The sequence below is a fragment of the Anabrus simplex genome, chromosome 1 (assembly GCF_040414725.1).
Source record: "Anabrus simplex isolate iqAnaSimp1 chromosome 1, ASM4041472v1, whole genome shotgun sequence".
In the NCBI taxonomy this organism is placed as follows: Eukaryota; Metazoa; Arthropoda; class Insecta; order Orthoptera; family Tettigoniidae; genus Anabrus; species Anabrus simplex.
Window position 1 is genome coordinate 1,523,214,692 of NC_090265.1, and position 13,582 is coordinate 1,523,228,273.

Sequence of the window (13,582 nt, forward strand, 5' to 3'; positions counted from 1 at the left end):
AGCCATGTGGTACATCTGTGTTCGTAGTTAAGAAATGTCCACCTCCGTAGCGTAGGCCTACTACAGCTCTGATAACGTCACACAAACAGGTGAATAGTCATGCTATATGCCTGTGTTTTGTAGTTAATATTGTCCACCAGCATAATGGTTAGCACAATTAGCTGCCGTTCTCGGGAGTCTTGAGTTCCATTTCCGGTACCACACTGCCAGAGATTTACGAATGGCAGGAAGGCTGATATGCAGTAAAGATGGTACATGTAACTCCCCTCCATTGGGGGCGTGTCTAAAAAGAACTGAACCACCTTACAATGAGGAAACGAATTTACTTTAGTTGAGAAATATTCATGGTTGTTGCCATTAATATAGCAGGCAAGATCATTAACAAAGATTCCATTTCTAAGCGGGTATAAGTTGGTTAGCTGCCGACATTTTAGCATGAATGTATAATGAAACTTATTGTGGTCCCTAGTTGGCTGATTAGCAAATAATAATAATTTTATGTGTCCGCTTACTTCTAACAACTTTTGGAGACGCCAAATATAGGTATTTTTTGGAGAGAAGTAGGCTTAGGTTTAAAACGTGATAAAAACTACCCAATCATAATGATTGTTTTACTCGCCAACGTACCTAACAAATAATAATAATAATAATAATAATAATAATAATAATAATAATAATAATAATAATAATAATAATAATGACGTGCACAAATGAGACTTTTCAGAAAAAGCGCTGTGACTTTTGGGACTCTGCAGAATGTGAAGTGGACAACTGGTGCAAAGTGGTCGGATGAACGCCGTGCTCAACACAGCGAGCTAAAGAAAACCTACTGGATTTACTGAAAACTGAGTAAACGCCAGAATGTATAATGAAACTTATTGTGGTCCCTAGTTGGCTGATTAGCAAATAATAATAATTTTATGTGTCCGCTTACTTCTAACAACTTTTGGAGACGCCAAATAAAACATACTAAGGCATGCGTTAATAAAAAATGGAGACAACAAACATACAAAATTAAACAACATGATGATAAAACGTATTACCGCCACACCTGTAGATATCCATACCATGGCAAACTTTCCTCTTATTTATTTTTATTCTTTCCATTGTAGAAATTTTGGCACTATTCAGGCGACAGCATACCTAACCTAAACAATGTGGTCTCTCTTGTCTCATTTACAGCTGTTCAGGTAAATCCTGATGTGATAAATGTAGAGAACAAGCATGAAATATACTTAAAAATAAAGGTCTGGCTTTCAACAGCTGCAGTTATCAAAAGAATGCTTCCAGTCACTATGTATTACAATCGGAAGTATAACTCATAACATATGCTAGTTATCAGCTGGTGGTTTGGCATGCTTTCTACACGGCTTTATTCGAAAGGAGTGGCTTCTGCTACACATATAACAACTGGGTATATAAGAGACCATAACCAGAAACCATTCGAGAATTTATTCACACTGTTTGGACTATATAGTCGGGAACAAAACTATTTTTAAAAGGTTAAAAAAGACGGGACCTTGAATGCTCCCGATTGCAGGGCTGCTGCTATGACTGACGAGATGGCAGTGAAGATAGCATCACTTGGAATGATGACACGCTGGTAGCAGGGAAGTTGGCGGCGCAAGACGATAATTCAAATGAAAGCAGTGATCGGGTTTACTTAGGTTTACTGTGTGGTAGGTCTACTGCTCAACTCACAGAAACAAATGACTGGCTATTAAGTTATTTTGTACCAATATCGCATAACATGATAATATGATACCCTTATCCCTTTTCTCTACGGGGTTGAGTACGAAGCAAGATGAATCTTTGTAGCGAGTTTTTACGACTGGATGCCCTTCCTGACATCAACCTCATCAGAGGAATTAATGAGATGTAACGAAATAAGAGTATAAGAGTAATTAAAACTGGCTCTATTTAGACCTACAAGTCGTGTTCTCCATTTATTGTCTTTTTACATTTAGAAATACGGCCTTCCATCAAAAATAGCCTGTATAATTAAAATACATTCATAAGTTTGTTAAAGAATAGTGTAGAATGTTTATGTGTACAATTTATAGCTCTTTATAGCCTAGAAGTCATGTGTTCACTGCACAAAATTTGAGGTTATCGCATATTGGACCCCCTTTATTTTTTTTTGGCTGTAAAAGTGGTGGAAAAAGGGTCTAATATGCGAGTAAATACGGTAGTTCTTCAAAGAATTCTTATTTACAATTTTGTTCATTTCATGATAAATGCATAGCAGCAAATTGATACTTACTGCTTGTCAGTCCAAATAGAATCGACCTGACAAATAAGTTGCCGTCCACCATCGGTACGAACATAAACACAATCCCCTGTGCGAATCACACCTGAGGGTATGTTGTACTGTTCATAATATGTGCAACCTTCTTGTCCTTGGGGATTGAACATTACAACATTCTGAAAAAGAATTGATTTACACAAAATTATAGCTACTTGCACTATGTAAAAATTACATGTTACATAAAATTATGATAAAATAAACTACACAGTGACAATGAGACTACATATCTTTGGAGAAGTTACAGCTCTTGGAGTAAATTTAGTGTCAGTTTACCTGAAGAACTTTTGAAATGGGAGTGTCACCTTATTGGTAGTGCTATTGTTGCCAGGATAGAAAATCCGCCAGACATAAGAAAGGGCCTCAAAATAAACATGGGTGAAGTTAAAGGCTCATTGTGCAGGAGATATGCAAATTATCGTCAATTTACATTTGAACTTGCTAGGTTACACCTATGACTGGGCTCCCTCTACTTGGCAAGCTGTGGCCACTGCAGCTTCTCCAAGCTTAGCGAGAAGGTGATGTAGGAATACTGTATACTGTCTTCTTTGTGCATGCCATGAAATAAGGATGGAACATCAGAGAGAATGGGACAAGATTGCACTGCAGAGACAGTCTTGAAATTACAGTATATCAATGATGACTATTATCAACATTCCTCTCGTGTTCTATCACCTGAAGTGAAGTAGATATGATGTGTGATGTGTATGCTGGGTATAACAATAAGATATGGCCAGATTTTCAGGAAACATACCTCACATCTAGAAGAAGAAAATATGCTAAGTGGACACGAGTCTGGAAATGCTTTATTTCTATGTTAGAAATCATTTTCTAAAACTATACATTGCACATTCATCACGGATAACACATACGAACAGAATGTACCAGCACACCACATGAAACTCTTTCTTACATGAAATGTTCAAAATGCCCTCCATTAGCACTGATACATGCATCAACCAACTGTCGCAGGTCATCAGCGCATTCAAGATTCAATGTGATGGATCATGTATCAATGAGAGTGATATAAATTATTGTGTTAAAGGTTGTACCTGTGTTGAAGGTACATCGGTCACGGTGTCTTTCGACTCTCAGTGTCTTCTCTAACATCTGATTACACACATCGTACCGAGAACATCGTTTAGCACCCTGGGAAAACACGGCGTCCGCCTCATTTTCGTGTAAAAACTTGCTATAGAATACTTAGTAGACCGGATCCAGCCACAATTGTTTAAGTTAGAGAAGAAGAGTTTGAAGTTCCTTGTTGTTCTCTTTGGATTTACAATTTACATCTTAAGACTGGTTAAGCTATTTTAACGACTGATCTTTTTCAATCAATGGTAAAGCAAAATGTTTTTGACTGAAGTTCTTATCATATGCACCATTTACTTCAAGATTCGGTCAATGTTTATCAGGAAGACTTTCGTACAAATATTCTCATGAAAAAGGAAATATGGTGTTGGACTTTAAGATAGTGATACATAAGTTATTGTCCTCAGCTCATTGTTAATCTAGTCACATATCATTCAAAGTTTTTTAGATTCAGTGAACTCTTGTTAAGAGGACGTTTACATATAACCTTAAGATAATTGGTGCTATATTTTTAATCAAGTCATTCCTCCTATCATTTATAAGATTTGTGTACACTTTTATGCATTGTTTTTGCAACCTTAAGTTGTCATTGGATGTTTTTCTAATTTTGTGGCTGAAGATGATGCACACGAACATTGAAACTGGTCCCATGAATAATAAAATGTCATAATTCATTTTATAACATTGTATTGTATTGAATAGGTGGAATGCCTCAACTGTCTCAACTGTCACTGCAAGGTGGCATAGTTCCTGCCAGTCGTGATGTCACATAACTACTCTGTGTCATGAAACTGGAAGGGTACCTTTCTAAAGTTTGATTTTTATCTTTTTATTTTTTATTTTATTTATCATTTTCTTTTTTTCAGCAATTTTAATTTATGTTTATTACACTTTTTCAACTTAAAATTTAACACTTTATTTTCATTACAATTTATTTATATATAAAAATGAATGTTTGTTCGTATTCTATAGACTCAAAAACTACTACACCAATTTCGCTGAAAATTTCGTACTTTGTTCTTATTGCTCCTGAGAGGGTTATGGAAGTGGTTCGACATGGTAAGTCCTCATCATTCCCTAGATTTAGGCCCTTTGGCACATCACAATAGGCTAATATAGGCAAATTATTGAATCTGTCGTACAAGGACGAGAGAAAACTCATTTGAAGCCTCGCGATGCGAGGAACAAACCTTGGTATGTCCCTATAAGCCTTGCGATGCGAGGAATGAACCTTGGTATGTCCCTATCTCATTTGAAGCCTCGCAATGCGAGGAACGAACCTTGGTATGTCCCTATGGGACCCGGTAACAACATTTTAAGGCCCTAAAATAAAGAAACAAGTATTTTTTGCTTTTGAAATGTTGTGTTACAGAAGAAGGAAAAAAAAATAGTTGCAGTGACTTTTGCCTCAACCCTCTTATTTTGCTTCAAGTGCTAGTTCGTAATGAGAAGAATATCTTTCTGGTGCCTGTAGGCTACTTCGAAATCGTGCGTTCAACATGCCACATGTAAAGTTGTGCTCTTGACCGTTCAGAAAGAAATTGATGCAATAACACTTGCAATAATTTTATGTCAAATGATTAAGAATTTCTGGTTTTCCCAATGGTCATGTTATTTAATTCATCTTTCTTTCTCTGTAAAAATATGTTTTGTGAACCGGTAGCAGAATTATGCAAATAATTTAAGCAGCTGGATTTTTGTGTACATTTTACATTAAAAAATGTGTGTTAAGTACGCGAGTAAATATGATAACATATTAGAGTTCAGAAATATCAAATAATCAACAGAATATTCACTGAAGAACATAATTTTACAATATGTTATAATTACCCCAGAGTTAATGCTTATTACTTCTTTTGCTTTTTAAAGTAATATTCCACAAATGTATTCATTGCATTCATTTCTTTCTTTGTTGTAGACTGCTTCTGAAAATGCTACAGAGTATAATTGCAAATAAGTGCAGAAAACAATCCATGAGCTGTATACGAAATGTGAAATAAGAACAAAACATTCAGGTAGGATGAGAAATTTTAAAGTATGCACATATCCATGATATATCAAAGGAAGAAAGGATAGAGTTGAAAAGTGTATATATAATTGATTTAATTCATTTCAGGAATACCTTTGGAGTTATATCTATCAAAGGTCTACATGAAGATTGTACTGTCACTTTAATTAAAGAATGAGCAGATGCTTTTTTTGCTAGTTGTTTTACGTCGCACCGACACAGATAGGTCTTATGGCGACGATGGGACAGGAAAGGGCTAGGAGTGGGAAGGAAACGGCCGTGGCCTTAATTAAGGTACAGCCCCAGCATTTGAGCAGATGGCATTGTATGTTACTCATATTTACTATTTTATCAGACTTAATTTTAATTACTATCAAAGTATAATTCCCCTACAATATAGATACCAGTGGATACATACAACAAAGGTGTAGCAGCGAGGAACTTCTACAATACCATTCGCTCATTTTTTTTTTTTTTGGGGGGGTGACTGTACATGTAGCCCTCAATCCTAGAGATGTACCAGCAATTAAATATACAACTCACTGGCTTTTCTTTCTCAACAAACTTCTCCCTTTCTTCCAGTTCAGCTATCTCCTCCTTGTGTTTTTCTACCCGGTCTCTGAAGACAGACATGACACGCTTTGGCTCAATCACCTCATCTCGAGGAATCAGTTTCATGTGTTCAGAAACACTGAAGGGCCAAACCTGTGGTAATCAAACAACATACAATTAAACAATTTAGTACAGTATACAAAATAATAAAAGTTCTTATAAATTACCATCTCACTATTGCATAATTCAAATTATGTTGCTCCTGTTTTCATAGCAGATGAACTCTCAGATTGGTAATTAAAATATCCAGTTTAGAAAGAGATTCAAAAGGTACCAATGGTCACTACGGTACAATAGAAATGTATGTAGATACAATATTTTAAAAAAACAGTATTAATCCCTTATACATTTCTGAATCAACGTTTTCCTGTCATTTGCAAAATTTTTTTTGGTCTCCCTCAGATTTCTTATGCTCACAATGTATTAAGATCATCAAATTTTTGCTTCTCCCCATTTATACCATGTCAGGCAATTCGAGAGGGGAACTTCCGCTTTTCCTTGCAGCCAGGTACATGGTGACAGTTAACCTGCGTGTGTTTACTTTCTGAAAGGCTGCAGTGGTGTACAGTCGTAAATTTATGAAGTGATTCAGAGTTCTCCCTGTCTGAGTTAATTATTTTGTGATGTTTTTTCAGGAAAATTAGTCATTTTCATGGTTTCATTATTTTGTGGTTATTGTTTTACACTTGCTTTTGTTGTTTGCTTCATCGCATTTACCATATATACGTCAATACTCTGCCCATGTTTTTTCTAGAATTTAGCAAAGACAAACTTGGGTGCACCAATTATTTGAAATACGGTTGGCACCGGTACTGCTTCACCTCAAACAATGGATCCTGTAATACTACAGTACTGCTCAGCCTTCATACTTGTGGCAACAGCAGCATGTTAGAAATGAAGTGTGAACCACGTGTTAAGTATAGCTACAAGTTCTTACAATTCTCGTTCAAGGCTAAAGAAAAGCTTAGGGTTATTGAAGATGCAGAGAACATTGGAAACTGCAAAGCAGGAAATAAGTATTATATCAGAGAAAGATGTACTCGTGACTGGTAAAAGAATAAACTGAAACTTCAAAAACTAAACAATAATCGCCAGGCATTTTGCACAACACTTTCCTACACAGCTAATACCTTCTGGACAACACACAGACCAAACCAGCTGGTTACAACTATCAGGGGAATGTATGCAAACTGCATGACAATTCTGACAGCGAGTTGCCACAAACAAGTCATACTTTTTAATTAGTTTTGGAGTATATAGAGGACTAATTTCTTGTAAATAAAATGCAAATTAAAGCCAATTCTGTTTTTTCTTTAGATTCTCTCCTAAAATTAGGATGTGCGGATTATTTGATGGTGTGGATTATGCAATTGTCCACTCTGTGCAGTCTGGCGACACTTAACGACGTCCCAAGTGCATTTTGTCTGGTTCTACGTTTTATTTATTTATTTATTTATTTAACCACCAACTTCACTTTATGTTAGCTGGTCTAAAAGGTGTAAATTGCAGGAAATACAAAACTTTGTCAACGTAAAAGCAGGGACTGGATTGCATTGTGAACATAGGGAAATTGAAGTGTCTGCAGGGAAAAAACTTTTAAAATGGAAGAAAACGTAAAGGTCAATGAAGATATGAGACTTGATAACAGGACAACAAAGGGAGCCATACCTGTGGTCTGACTCCCTCAGTTAACTCATTTCTTAAACTCTTGAACTCTTGTTAAATTCAAACTAATTTTGTTAATATAGACTGTTCATACTGAATGTTAAGCATTCATAACTGAAATAATTTTATTATCTTGCCAGATCTTATATCATACATGTACATGTCACTAAGTACATCTATGTAATATTAAGAATGTAAACCACACATAATACAGATGTACATTTTCTCTAAAACAGCAGGTATTCATGAATACTATACCTTAATTTTTTTGAAAGCTCTTGCTTTTGAAGAATAACGAGATTCACAAACATATACATCCTTGTCAGTAAATCCTTCTGGCTTTGAACGGAAGTAATCCTTGACACTCAGGACACAGCACAAACCCAACACCTGGTTTAGAGGAGTGGCAGAATGAATGTCACTCTTAAAAACTTCCTGTAAAACAAAAATAACAACTTAAAAACTTCTTAAACACAACATTACAATTCTAGAATTTCCTTTCCATTTGCTCATCAATTTACAATTTACACCATAAGTTTATACCTTTTCCAATTTGTTTTATGTCGCATTGACACAGATAGATCTTATGGCGATGATGGGATAAGAAAGGCCTAGGAGTGGGAAGGCAGCAGCCCTGGCCATTATTAAGGTAATTAAGGTGTGAAAGTGGGAAACCACGGCAAACCATCTTCAGGGCTCCTGACAGTGGGGCTCAAACCCACTATATCCCAGTTTATACCTTTAATAAGGACTATAGAACTAGAGATAAAGCAATGAGAACAGCAATTCTTCACATAAATTGCAATGAATGGTATCTGTCTGTCCTAGTAAGATAATGGTGTAGCACTCCAGTTCAGTTTCAGCAGTGTGTTGAGCAGCTGATGAGTCCCACTCTAGAGTGAAAGCATGAGAAAGCGTTGCTAGAGGTCATTCTTTCCTTTCGCCTGGGCCTCTTACCATTTACCTCACTGATCTTTTCCCCCCCTTTTTTTCCTGTTCCTGAATTCCATTGTGCACAGCTCTCTGCCACGTATTTCAGTCATCAGCAAAACTCTTCCAGCAGCCAGGATCAATGTTGGCCTGGAACAAATTCCTCTTGCATATGTCTGGAGCACAGGTGTGGTCTGCCGACTGGCTTCACACCTTCACGTAACTCACCATCCAATAACGGCTAAGGTATTCGTTCACCTGACATGCACCTTACATGTCCCAGACATCTGAGTTGCCTATGAATGAACAGTGCATATATAATAGAGACACTGGCATATTGTATAACTTCAGTGCTGAGCACTCTGTCTCTCCATGAAATCTTGAAGATCCTTCAAAGACAGCAGATATGAAAGCTATTAATCTGTTTCTCGTGCCTTGCAAGTGTTGTCCAGGCTTCATGCTATAAACAAGTGTGCTGATAACACAGATTTTGTAGACTGTATTTTTGTGTTTACCATCAGTAGTTTATTATTCCATACTCTCTTATTTAGACTAGCCATAACAGATCCTGCCTTTGCAATCCTATTAGTGATCTTGGCATTGGATATCGTGGACACAAGGTACAGTGGATGAAGTCGCCAAGTACTTTGAGAGGATTTGGCAAAGGACGGAAGCTTGACAGTGCCCTGTGCCATAACGTTAGATTTTTGGAAACTGACAGGAAGACCAAATTCTTCATGGTGTACAAGAGCCAGTCAGTGAAATCTTGCAGCTGATCTACTGTGTGGGCGATCAAAGTAACATCAATATATAGCAATTTATGTATGAATACCATTCTCACTTTGATCCTCGCTTTAAGGCGAACACCACAGGACAGACTAACATCGGCTCTACTGGGTAGGTACAGTATATGACCTCAGTACAGTCTTCAAATGTATATCTCAAGAGTAGGGAAAAGAAAATGCCAAAGAGAGTAGAAGCCTGAACATAATCTTGCATTATGCTGCTGTTCACAGGAAGGGCTCCAGAAATCCTTCCACAGAAGAAGACAGTTCCTTGCATATTCTCATGGCAAGAGACAATCATTCTGAGTAGTTTGTGAGGGCAGACTATCTTCTGAAGAAACTTGAATAGCCTACTATTAGCAATTTGGTCAAAAGCTTTGAACATATCAGCGAACACGATGAAGAGTGGTCACTGTTGCTCACAACACTTCTCTTGAAGCTGACATAATGAAAAGATCATGTCCACTGTAGAATGGCCAGCTCTAAAGCCACATTATGATGCTGAAGGAGTGCAGACTTTCCGTTAGTCAGAACTTCAGCAGAAATTCCATATCTCTAGGTGCTTTCCTACTTGTTAGTGAATCAACAGCTTTACTGAATTCATCAATAGTGGGGGGGGGTATCTACTCATTATAACTAGCATCTGTGGGATGGCAACAGGGGCATCTTCGGTCACTTCATTCTCAGTGGCAAACAGTTCATGATAATGCTCAACCCAGCAGCTCATCTGCTTGTCTTGATTGATGATGATAACATACATCTTGGATTTCAGAGGAGCAACCTTCCTTGCTGTCGGATCAATGGCCTTCTTTGTACCTTCGTACATGACTCTGCTCTCACTAGAATTTGCAGCTTCCTGTACGATTTTGCCCAAATTTGACAAGTAGTTGTTCGGGGATCGACAGGCAGTCTGCTGTGTGATGTTCATTACATACTTACAGCATCATGCATGATGGTATTTGGACTTGGCTTGTATGCAAATAGGTCTTTTCTTTTGGCCTCACGAAATGGCCTCATACAAGTCATTGTTTATGAACTCCACCTTGCCCAAAAGCTGAGGCTGATGAGTTGTATATGGCATAATGTAGTTGTGTTCACCTGTCATCTGCATTCCTTTTGGTTTGCATAGGAACAGCCAGATTATGTACAAGGCTGCAAGCAAACTGCTATACTTGCTCTGGGTTAGATACAGAGGAATTGTTAATATAAGGGTGCACAAGATTTTGGGTACGTAGTAATTTCCTGGGTACAAGCTTGAATGTGCTGACAACTAGTGTGTGGTCCATGCTGCAGTCTGTATTATGATAACTTTATGTGTTTCGTGCTGGGAATGTCTCAGGACATGTTCGGCTCGCTTGGTGCAGGTCTTTCTATTTAAATCCCACGGGCAACCTGCACATCCGGACATGAAATGATGATGATGTAGGGAGATGGTGAAATCCCATGTCAGAACATAGCCTACTCCTGTCAAATAACACCAAGGGGTCTGCTCATGGCTTAATGACCCCAGACAAATCATCAATAGCATCATATGCTCTCACTCCACATGACACTGTGGAGAAATTTGAGAGGAGGTTTCACAAAACTTAATATCTACAAAATTATCAATTTTGAGATATTGGTGTATCCGTATATTTTAGCACCAGCTGAATTTATTGGTGTAGTCAAAATTTAGCTAAATTCAACATCTACTGGCAAAAGTGAACATCTACACTGCACTTACTGAAACTGGACATCTATATATTTAAAATGCAAGGCATTTTTTCATGTAAGTCTCCAGCAATCCCCCACTGGACCAATTTTTATGAAATGTGATTATGATGTAGATATTTTATTTTAAATCTAAATCTCAGGAAATTCTGAAGAAGCAACTTCCATTCAAAATGAACGACGTCCGTCTATTGCAATATAAGGACGGACAGGTACCCATGAAAACTACATACGCAGGGTCCAGTATTGAAATTGAAGTTCTTACGCCAAGAATAAGTAATGCAAATATCATTGATACAGCTGTGAAGCTTCCATTCATAAATCACGTTAGTGAAAAAAAGAGTGCTGACATAAAGAAGTTACTGAAGTACTTTGATATGTCTCCCCAAGAAGCGTTAACATGTTATGATGACGTGTGCTGGGATTATCAGAAGAATGGTGAGGATAAATCAGCGTCTGTATATTGTAACATTCTCTCTAGTACTATGCAAGTTTCAGCGTAATTCTACACTCCCACCTTCTGCTGCCGCTTCTCTTTTTGATTGCTGTGCTGCTGCCTTCGCTACATAACTGCCTTGCTTGCCTGTTGTAACTTCCACCTTTGGACATGGCTGAGACGTCACAGTTCTAGAAAACACTGGCTCTTTCTTACCTATGCTTCTAGATTTTTCCATTGTGCTATATAATCCGGACTCCACCCCTCACAAGTCAGTCTCGTATCATTACCAAGTGGTGGAGCACTGAGGACCTGTGTGCTGTCTTATTATTTGGCCATTACCATCTTGGCCTTTTTACATCAGGCAACTTGGTGAGCAACAAAAATCTAAAAGCTATTTGGACTTTAGACTTTTCCTTGGCCCGTCTGGCTTTATTTCCTTCCTTTTATACCTGGCTTCTTATGTACTGTTTCATTCAGCCAGTTAGTGTCAGTGTTAACATTCACGATGCAAGATTTTTCTTTTTCAACTTAAGTTACTACCGGAACTATACTCTGGACAGGGGAACATTAATTGGAATTACCTATTTACATGCTTGTGATACCCATTGGTTGTTAAATACTCGCATTTCTCAAACAAATATAGCTACCCGGCGAAGAATCTCTTCCTCCTAGTATCCATCTTTACTCCCCTCTCTCTTCCTTTCCTCGCATTTTCTATCATATTATTCTGCTTCTTTCTTTTTACTTTTTTTTAAATGTTCCTTCACCATTTTGCATATTTTTTGTACGATTCTGTAATTATATCTGTGTCATGACTAAATTTATATTTATAACATCTTCACAGCCTAAGGAATAATGGATACTGAAATTATCCATCATTAACTTTCAGGACCAAACCCCCCATTTTTTAAATCTCATACGATACCAGCCAACACTCCCAACACATATACAGGAGCAGCCCTCCACTCTACCTCCCACATTTCCGTCAACTCTCCTCTGCGCATGGACAACAAGCCCATAGCTCCTCCCTCCCAAGCGCTTCCCCTTCCACTATGACCTCACGAACACAACGCATGGAATACTAGCCGAGCTTCCTTCATTAGTCCTACAACACTTAACCCGAGCAAGTAACTCCTCAGCGGCCTATCGGGTATGTGATACTAATATTTACTCATCTTTACTGCCTAGATCTCATCTCTTTAAACATTAAATTTAATAATAATATCTCAATTACAGACATTCTACAAACATTTGGCTTCCACACCATCCACCACAGATTATGATCAACATGCTAGCATCCAGCACGCAACACCACCATCGTGCTGGGCCACTACAACTTCTCTTCCCCGAAAGATTGATGATGTCTCTTCCTGAGCCATGACACTCTGACCAGTTGTAGTGAGTTTGACATTTAATTCCTTCGCTATGGACTATGCCAAAAGTTTAATCAACATTTTATTTCACAAGGCCAGCATCACAAGCCAAAGATTTCGACATGGTGTTCTTCATTTTTCAAATTTACAACATTACCTCCGTTCAAAGTCTAAATTAACCATTCTCACGCTAGAATATTTTACATAGCATTCTATAAATACATAAAACTCAAATTTAGGCGAGTGATTCTAAAAACCCCCACAACAAGTTCCCTTGAAACAACTATTATAAACAAATAACGGCTGCCATTGTTGTCACTCACAATGCACCTATGTACAGAGGAACCCCGCTTAACCGAAATGCTCTGGCAAAATTGTATTTAAACATTTTGTTTTTACCCTCTCGTTCTTAAACATAGATATTAGTAATTCTCTTGCTACATGTGCTGAGAACTACTAGGCGAACCCTATTTTTATATGCCAGAATGCACGTGTAGCATAAAACAAAACAGTTTCTTACCCTCTAGTTCGTTCCATGATACATTTTTCTTGAACAAGCAGCAATTATTATTATTATTATTATTATTATTATTATTGTTATAATATATATACAATTCACTGGGGCCATCAAGGACCACTTTAAGTCTTGTTGCATTTGACACT

The 13,582-nt window shown here is 37.6% G+C and overlaps 1 protein-coding gene across 12 annotated transcripts in view; it reads right to left on the reverse strand.

Moving 5' to 3' along the window:
* The window catches only part of polybromo (protein), a 618,289-nt gene that overhangs the window by 168,535 nt on the left and 436,172 nt on the right, over positions 1 to 13,582 (reverse strand). For all 12 annotated transcript variants that reach the window (XR_010858640.2, XM_067138036.2, XM_067138039.2 and 9 more), the window contains 3 exons: positions 7,941 to 8,117; positions 5,949 to 6,110; positions 2,264 to 2,424 (listed from right to left, as the gene is read on the reverse strand). Coding sequence is in view for 11 of the 12 variants with exons in the window: in XM_067138036.2 (XP_066994137.2) it covers positions 2,264 to 2,424; positions 5,949 to 6,110; positions 7,941 to 8,117 (500 nt within the window). In the remaining variant the exon portion in view is untranslated. The remainder of the gene's footprint in view (positions 1 to 2,263; positions 2,425 to 5,948; positions 6,111 to 7,940; positions 8,118 to 13,582) is intronic.